Source organism: Etheostoma spectabile, chromosome 9 (assembly GCF_008692095.1).
Source record: "Etheostoma spectabile isolate EspeVRDwgs_2016 chromosome 9, UIUC_Espe_1.0, whole genome shotgun sequence".
NCBI classification, from domain to species: Eukaryota; Metazoa; Chordata; class Actinopteri; order Perciformes; family Percidae; genus Etheostoma; species Etheostoma spectabile.
This window is the reverse complement of record NC_045741.1, coordinates 26,100,181-26,109,886: the sequence shown is the minus strand read 5'-3', so window position 1 is coordinate 26,109,886 and position 9,706 is coordinate 26,100,181. Positions and strand designations below refer to the sequence as shown.

Below are 9,706 nucleotides of genomic sequence, written 5' to 3'. Positions count from 1 at the left end.
TATATATATATATATATATATATATAATATACATATATATATATATATATTATATATACTCATATACTGATGTACTGATGTACCTTCATCTATAGCAATGTATCATATTTATGCAAGTTATCTGAATCTGCAAAAGTACTTTCAAATTTGAGCTAAGTGCAGTTCTCGAGTAAATTGTACACAGTTGCATTCCGCTGCCGAGCATCACCCTCACTATTTTCATAAAGATTGCTTTTTGTGCATATTATCTCCGCCAAAGAGGTCATGTTTTCGACTCGGTTGGTCTGTTTGTTGGTTGGTTGGTTGGTTTGATTGTTTGTCTGTCAGCAAGATTACAGGAAAAAAACTACAGAACTGAATTTTCATGGAGCTGAATCATGGGGCGGACACACAAATTATTTTTCACTTTCGTTAACATTGCAAGATAGGGCATTTGTGCTGCATTCTCGCTGTCGGAGTAATCAGAAAGAAATAGTTCCTGACTAGGAAAATTCACACTGCATTAACATTGAAATATAGTGCCCTTGCAGTTTCTATTAAATAAGTCCTCTGTGCTCCTTTCTTTTAGATGAATGAGTAATATTTTAGATTAAAAAAGCAGCCCCTCTACCTCTTCCTTCTTCCTCTGTCTCTCTCTCACACAGGGAAACAGTGCTTGCGGCCATAACACCTGTTAAATACAAACCCCCGGCTGTCTGTGTACGTGTGTGTACATTCTACCCCTGACACATGCAAAACACGGTAAGACAAAACCACAGCAGGTAGGCAACATTGTACTGCAAGTCCTTTTGCACTCCCTCTGGCTCTCTGAATATTACTAAGGAGGAACCTCTAGAGGACAGGGTACAAATACATACAGCACACAATGACGGGGCTTACTTGGTGCTGGGGGTTGCGTGGTAACGGGTCCACCTACACACTCATTAACAGCTCCAATCACTTGCTTAATCAGGAGGCAAAATTAAACTGAACCGCAATAACCTGCAAAACTCCAACTGTGAGAAACTTGGTCTCTGTTGCTACTTCCCCTCATGCTTTCCACCATCAAACTCACACTGCATTATGGGTAGATTTTGATGTCAAACATGACAGCATGCATCACTTAATTTACCTCCCATGTATTTACAGTAAATTAAGCCACTACTGCTTGTTTTAAATAAATAGGAAAATATTGTTAACTTGTTTGCTGGACTCAATCTCAAAGCAAAAAGGGCTCATGTAAAGTGATTACCCTGAATGACTCTTTAACCAGAGAAGGACCAGCAGCAGGTAAACACAGCAAGTGATGGATGAAAGAAAGAAACTTATTATGTAAATTTAGGGAAAACAAGAGCACATCCACTTACCCAGTTGAAGTACATGAGCTGCAAGCAAACTGAATCTATACATTTACCTTGCATAGCTGAGATGGCGCCCCAGTAGTTGCCTCAGTCTGTGTGTATGCCTCAAAGAGGGGGCCACAAAGGATATAGGCTGCTCTAATAGTTTCTTTTCTATGCTTCTACTGCTTCTGCCTGTGTTTCTCCAGCTAATACACTACAGCAGGCAGAAAGAGTTACCCGACACTGCCTGCCTACGAAACACTGCTTGGTTACCTGTATGACTGTTTACCTGTCTACAGTAACTGGCTGCCCTTAGGGCTCACCTTCACGCCTGTTAGTCTGCCCTGACTGTGTTTTAGTCAAACTGTCCACCTGAATGCTAGCTTCTCTCTCTCTCTCTCTCTCTCTCTCTCTCTCTGTACTGACATTAGCGTAGCCCTTCCTCCTTTCTAACAAGCACTCATCTAACCTGTTCGGCAGTGTGTTTTCTGTGTGTGTGTATGTGTGTGCGTGTTTGGAACTGATCTCTTGCTGTTTTTCCCAGTGGTACTACAGACACACGCGCACACATTACAATACACAACTCTCTGTTGTCACGGTATTGTGAGCACATGTTTATTCATTGGCAAAATTAATTCAAATGCCATTGTGCTCTCAGTTTATGTGTGACTGAGTATGCAATTGTGAAAGTATACTCTTTTGGATTATTACTTGTTTTTGGTTTTGTTCTCAAGTCAACCCTTATACTTGCTTATTAAAAAAGCATTATGGAACTTTGGAAAAGACACATCATAAGAAGATGAGTGGCTTATGATGTGCATATACTGGATGTCCTGTCTCTGCATTGATACCAATGTAGTGCTGGATATTCAGAAAGGTAGCAGTGTCAAAAGGAAATATGTTATATTACTTTCGAGATAGTATTAACCCACATTAATCACACTATACTCTAATGTAAGGTTTCAAAAAAAATGAAATTATAATAAGGCCTAATAATACTACAACTTACTAATTATTAGAAAATGCTTTAATTTGTGCACAATGTATTGCTGCACACATCATAACATTTGTTATATTTGTTAATGACCAAGAAATAATTTGTAAACTGTCTAAAAACATTTTTAATGAATATTATAAAGTTCCAACTGACGATTATTATACTTTGTAATGGTTTGTAAATACTTTTTAAAGCACCCATAAATATTATTTAGATAGTTATTAAGAGTGCACAAACAAATCAAGTAATCATCTCTTTTATTATTATCTCTATTAATATTATTAAGAGCTAAACTGGGAATCACTCACTGTGTTACGAGCCAATAGGAGCAACCAACATCTAATAACTTAGATTCATATAGCTTATATCATGAAACCCAAGGATGCTTTACACAGGTAACTTTATGAAAGAACAAGTGAAAGACAATTGTAAGCCAACACAAACACGGACTAAATGGAATAAACTGAGGGGCCAATTCAGGGTCTGTTTTGAACCATTTACAATTGTCTCCATCTGTTAAAAGCCCAACAGAATATGACTCACCAGACTTTGCCCGTCGTCTGTCACTTTCCCTTTAAGCTGTTAGTTGTTGTTTTTTTAATTCCCTTCCAGTATCAGCCATAACTACAGCAGATAATATAATTTTAAAATACAATTAGGCCTATACAAGGAAATCTCATGCTACACTTTATCTGGCTGGATACACTTACACAGGCTTTTCCAGTGTTATGCTGAAATCTATGACCCATCAGAATGGTTTCCTGTAGCACCGTCTACCTTCCGCAAATCATTTTGTGACTTTGCGGGACAAATCTTACCCGGGTAAAGGCATTAATAAAAACTAAATTTAAAAAAACAGCGTACTTTTCTAAGTTAGTCTTGTTTGCTGTTACAAGTCATTTATCATCAGAAAGAACATTACACAGTTTCAAAAACATTAAAAAGTTACATATAGTCACTTTAACAGAGAAATAACTACCAATTAAAGTTTGATTAACTATCAATTTACAATTTATTGATGATGATAATTGTTACCAAGTGTAGTGAAATGAACTGAACCTCATAATAATACCTTTTGATTCTCCACAGTCTGGATCAGCAGAAGGGCATTTCCAGTGATGTGTAGTTAAACTTTTGCGTCAGACTACAGCGTAGGGTGCATGTATCCAGCTGATTTAACTACAGCTCACGTTACTGTTTGTTTGAACCTGTTAACTTCCTTCCCGAGACTATTTTGCAGAGCCACTGCCTGTGATTGATCTAAATAAAAGCAATAAACCTAGAATGTTTTTTTCTCTTCTATCCAGACCTTACTCCAACGCGCTGTGGAGGTAGGTCTTGCAATGCAAGACTAGATTCTCCTTAATAATCTTTACCTTTTGATTAGATAAAACCCTTCATTAATGTATTTGTTAACTACTTAATGAAGAGTGGAGTCTTGTGTGTAAAGAAATCAGGAATGACAATATAGAAAACACAGTTATAATAGTTGACAAATACAAACACTAATCTGAGTACAACTACATTATTACAGCGGGTACATGCTTGAAGTGTACTTATACATGCTAAATAGGGTAATAGAGTTACCTGATTTTCCCCTACATTTTTTTTATCATTTCTAGTGGTAGTATTAATAGAAGAGGTTGTAGTAGTAGCAGCAGCAGCAGTAGTAGACATACTGTACTTGATATTTTCAATGAATTTAATAGTATGTATTCCAATTGCGAGCAATTTAATCATTAAATAAATACTACACACCGTGTGACATCTTGCAGATGCATGCCAAAAGGTAATAAACCTGTGTTCTGCATCTAATATGATGCTTCTTAATATCAACCATGTATACAATCACTTAACATAAAAAAAACATTAAAACAAAGGTAGACAAGTTTAGCTTGTTTATTATACTGGTTATTAAAAAATGAATGCTTGTTTTTCTCTATGCTTAACTTGGCTTGTTTTGGACAGACAGGGGTTTAAATCTGGCAGGGTTTGCTGGTGGGCTAAAATTTTACTCCTGCACATAAAGGACTGCATTATATTTTATTATATTGGTAGTTATGACTTATGCAAGTCACAGATTTTTTTTTTCTTTCTTAAGAATACACTCAATTTAGGTTTTACTTGTGACATGAGCAGGATTTGCAAACTACCAATGTAACAACATCACAGCAATCTGGCTCTGAAATAGCATTCAATGTAGAGGTGTGGAGAGTGAATCATACAGTAAGCTCACAGCTCCTCCTCAGAGGTTGGACACTGGATCCGGGCAATGTCTGAAAGAAACTGGTTGTTGAAGTCCTATAACAATGGGAACTGTAAAGGGAGGTGGTCCAAGTGCAGTCTACTTTCAGACTGCAGGCCAAAGTGACCCAAATCCTATTATTTTGGGCTTGTATCTAATGTTTTAATGAGAGTTTGAACAGCCGCAGTCATATGGCATCCAATCGTTTCTAGTTCTGATTGGGCCACTTTCATATGTGGTCCTAATTCGTTACAGGTCTGATTTTGAAAAAAAGTTCACCCTTAGTCTGGACGGTCAGATCAGACAAACAACAAATTTCCCAACTCTGGGATAATAAAGTATACTTCGAATATATTTTTTGAAGTACGTCAACTTACCAGTCTGAACACCTTAATCGTCCTTATTTAAATCATGTTTTAAAAGTTGTAACATGCATTAATAGCTAAATCCAGAGTTGTTTCATAAGGAAATTATGAACTTGCATAATGAACGCAAAGCAGACCTTTGGGATTTGGCCCTGCACTGCAGGCTCATACGACGTTATCCAGAGGTCCTGTGGCTGTAATAATGGCTCTATGACTGTCATTCATTATTGGTATTATCATTTAATACATCCAAGGGCTATATGCTGTAAAGCCTAAAAACATGGAAGTAACCTTATTAACGTCTCTGTTCCCAAACTGCCGGCTATTTGATAGTAGCTAGCAGTAGAAAGTAGCAGGACATAACAGTTACATCTTCTTGGTTCTTTTACTACATCCATGCATTTAAAAAGGGGGATGCAATACAATGGAATTGAGCATTAAGGCCTGTGGTCTGATCGTAGCCTAAAGGTGTACAGCTTTTCAGATGTGTTGCAATGTGACCATTTATTCTCATACTAGTAGTGTCAACAAAAAAACACAGGGTGTTCAAACCGCAGAGCGGCGTTCACTATGTGCGGCGAAAACAAAAGTGAGTAACAGTACTTGTCCAATTTAACCATCTCCCGCAGGAAGAGTGGGGGCTGTAGTAAAGAAGAGTAGATTTGAGGACAGTATAAATGCAGTAAATTACAGAGATTACTACAGTCCGATAGCAGGCTTTCAGATGAAAAACCTGCCCTGCGTTAAAACATAAGGATCTGCATTAATGCAACCAAAGAAGTCAGGTTAGACCAAAAGATTTAGAGGTTGGAAATCTTATCAGACTCCAAAACACTGCAAGTGGTTTATGTACAACTAACATTTATTTTTATTGTAGGATTATTTTCATTGATGCTTAATCTGTAGAATATTTTCTCAATTTGGGTTCTAAAATGTCAGAAAATGGTGAAAAATGTGGATCAGTGTTTCCCGAATCCAAAGGGGACAAATTTCTTGTTTTGTCCACAACTCAAGTATATTCGTTTACTGTGACAGAGGAGTGAAGAAACTAGAAAATATTCTCATTAAATAAGATGGACTCAAAGACGTTTTACTCTTTTTTCATAAAAAATAACTCAAGCCGATTAACCATCCTATCCCCAAATCTCGCCGGTAGCATGTTTTGTTTAAAAGATAGCCAAAGGAAAACCCATTCACCCTAGAAAAAAGTTACAATAAAAGTCCTACATTGAAAATGTTGCTTAAGATAGAATGACCGGTCAAGACACTTGGACACACAAGGGACAGATTCAGAAGATTCATATACTCTGAGAGGCATTGGAGATCTTATTATGAATAATTAATATGAAAATCATTGGTTAAATGAAATTTTCCCATTACAGTATGGTATTTAAGTATCAATATTACAATGTAAAACGTATTAAAAGTCAAAGTCCTCAATGCAAAACTAGTAACTAAAGCTGTCAGATGAATGAAGTGGAGTAAAAAGTAGAAATTAGAAAGTGGTATGAAAAGAAGAGACTTAAGTAACGTACGTTAACATTTTTACTTAAGTACATTACTTGAGTAAATGTAAGTTACATTCCACCACCACTTCGTGTGAATTATGTGCAGCCAAATAATATTTTTCCTGTATTTTACATAAACGTGTCCCCTTTAGGGAAATGTTCCTGAACCAACTTTTTTTCTATTTAAAAAAAAAAGTTATTAAAAGGAATTCATCTTACATTTTTACTTTTTTTTAAATGTGTTTTATGCCATTATATCTGTGAAACAGTGCTCAAAAGATATGTAGGAGCTATTCCTGCTTCTAGCAATGGTTGTGCTTGTTAATTTGAGATGCGAGACTTGTAGATACAGTGACAAATGAGCCCACAGTGTGTAATAATGTGACAGGAGCAAAACACGCTCAGAAATGCCTTGGTTTTTGCAGGGTTAATTGATTATCAAAACAGTTGGCAATTAATTTAATAGTTGACAATGAATCCATTAATCTTTGCAGCTCTAGTTTATAATGATTTGAGACAGGATTTGACAACTCTGCAGAGTTATCACTGCAGAAATCTTTACATGTATTATTATCATAAATGATTATGTCTGAAGTACATAGTAAGTAGTATAGGCCAACAGTTGCATATTCAGCGCTTTGGGGTCCTTCTGTAAGTTATTTCGGAGTGAAATGGTTCCCGAGAATGCTGCAGGCAGCGATTCAAGAGGCAAAGCAATCAGCCCATTCCAAACAGGCACGTCTTGAACAGGCACTGCACTAGTATCCTAACAAACTCAGTGACTATGCATGATTGCTCAAGCATATGCGGTCATTTTATCTATTTAGTGGGTAATGGAGGAACAGGTAAGAAGCTGGGATCCTTAACCTTACTAAAGGTCCATGACAAATTATGAAACAGACAGGGATCAAGTTAGCATACTTCACTGTACACTATGGCAGTTGGATATTTACTCTACTGTTACTCATTTTACATGTAAAAAACATCAATTGCATTCAAATGGGAGATTAAGAAGGACAGGGAGAAATATAAGAGATATTAACTAGAGTAAAATAAATAGCGAGAACAAAGGTTGAGCAGTATATAAAATGATTATTCTATCCTCACTCTTCAGCCTCTTGGCAGGGCATGTCTTTTTCAATTGTGTCCCTGTTGCAATGATACTGTCATCAGGCCCTCAGCGGATCAATATGCTCGCCTTTAATAGGCCTTTCATTAGCAACGCATCAATAACCTTCCAGCAAAGGACAGCCACTTGATGCCCGGCACCAACAATGTTTTGGCAGAAAACAAGTTTACAGGGTTGGAGAGAGGTAATGATAATGGACTAAAAACATCTGGCAAATGGATGGTAAGAAACACAGAAACTGGATAGCTAATTTAATGAGATTTCACATGAAAAAGGGATAATACTTTGCCTACTGTTAAGCTTGGTTTTGAGCTTTGGTGCATTAGAAGCCATTGAATACGAACAGAGAGAAAGAGATGAGAGTATGGGTGAAAGCTTGAAAGTCTGAACGATACGCATGATTAGGATTTCTCATCATGCAGCAGCCTCATCATGCTGACTGAAAGTATTTTAAGGGACATTTTGAATTTTAGCAGGCCGTTTTTCTTCGCCAAGTACTGGGTAAAAGAGTTTCATAATTTGTCCTTCAGCTTCAGTTTCTTAGACTTGCCAGTCGCCTCATGTTGGTTTGAACACCGATTTCTGCTGCACTTGATAAGGATAGGAGAAAAAACAACTTCTAAAATCCCCTTAAACCTTTACCTTTATTCAGAAAACTCATCCACTCTGTAAAACACACTGCAAACCCCTTTTTTAGAAACACACTGACACTGTACTATGGCATGAGATGTTAAGTCATCTTGGGGAAAATGCTCCGTTTTCACAATTCTTACCTATTTGGGGGAAAAAGAAACACCAAGTACTAAGGAACTTGGTTTTAAGTTATGGGCAGACAGAGGTATTGGTAAAATTTCAGATTTGGTTTTAAATTATAATTAATGAGATTAAGCAAAAATTTGGTATAGACTCTAAACATTTTTTCAAGTATTTTCAGATAAGGAAGACAGATCATATTATCCTAGCTGCATCAAGAGAATCCTCAGAGGATACAAGATTAGCATGGTGTCTTATGGAAGGAATCACTGTAGAAGAATGGCAGGATATATGTTTCCAGTGCCAAGTAAAAACAATAAAAACTAAATTCAAACTCCTCGAGTATAAGTGGGTGATGAGAACATACATTTCCCCGGAGTTACTACATTGCATTCACCCTAATACACCGGATACTTCAAGTGTGGTACACAGAAGAGTAGCTTGTTTCACTGCCTCTGGGAATGCACCCTCATTCAAGAATTTTGGAAAGAGGTCAATACAATTTTATCTGTTAATCAATGAAGACTTCCACTATGTCCAAAACTTTGTATTTTTGGATGTCTCCCAGCAAGCTGCAGACTAGACACTGGCAAGAAGAATATGGTAATATTTTGTCTTCTTGAAGCTAAACATAAAATTGCACTGTCATGGAAATCTATTCACAGACAAACCAAGCAAAGCTGGGTTGAAGGGCTACTGCAATGCCTTGCCCTAGAGACACTTACATATGTTGTTAAGGTGAAATATAACACTTTTGTAAAGATTTGGGGTCTTTTTTGCAGTTTTTGGAGGGGGGGTGATTTTATTGCAGCTTTGTAGTCTACCGGTTTCCTTTTTCTTTCATCTCTGATCATATTTTGGAAGGTGGGAGCATTTAGGACACAGTGTATCCATGTGTGCATGTACTTGTTTGTCACTCCTTAATATTATTCCTTTTTTCTTAAACGCCACGATGGGAGTCAGTGTGTTACCATAGCAGTAGAACATGCCACTAACATATCTATATTTGGAACATCTTCAAATGCCTATTTGTTCTTATTGACGTGCATTGTTTTGTTTTGCTCTGTTTTGTGTCTTTGAATTGTAACTGAAAAACTCAAAACATTTGTCAAAAAAGAATTGCCAGTCTAGAGTCCTCATCTCAACCAATTGGTGCTGAAAGCTCTAAGATAATGAGCTAGCATGTGGAGAGGTGTGCCTGACTGTTTCAATGACAATGTGAGACATTACACTTTTTAAATGTGTGACTCTTAATGTATTCCTTTAATAAGGGAGTTGGCTGTATTTTTCAGTGATCACCTTGCAGAGATCCTTACAGCCCTAACAAGCAAAAGGTACTGATGGCAAAGTAACATCTGCTAACTGGAATTTAAAGTAGCAGCACAGA

At 37.0% G+C, this 9,706-nt stretch overlaps 1 protein-coding gene across 1 annotated transcript in view; it reads right to left on the bottom strand.

Moving 5' to 3' along the window:
- LOC116695607 (inactive N-acetylated-alpha-linked acidic dipeptidase-like protein 2) overlaps positions 1 to 1,674 on the bottom strand; it is a 730,805-nt gene extending 729,131 nt beyond the window's left edge. The window contains exon 1 of the mRNA XM_032525998.1: positions 1,394 to 1,674. Within this exon, the coding sequence (XP_032381889.1) occupies positions 1,394 to 1,400 (7 nt within the window). The 5' untranslated portion in view covers positions 1,401 to 1,674. The remainder of the gene's footprint in view (positions 1 to 1,393) is intronic.
- Positions 1,675 to 9,706: the final 8,032 nt, after the last annotated feature.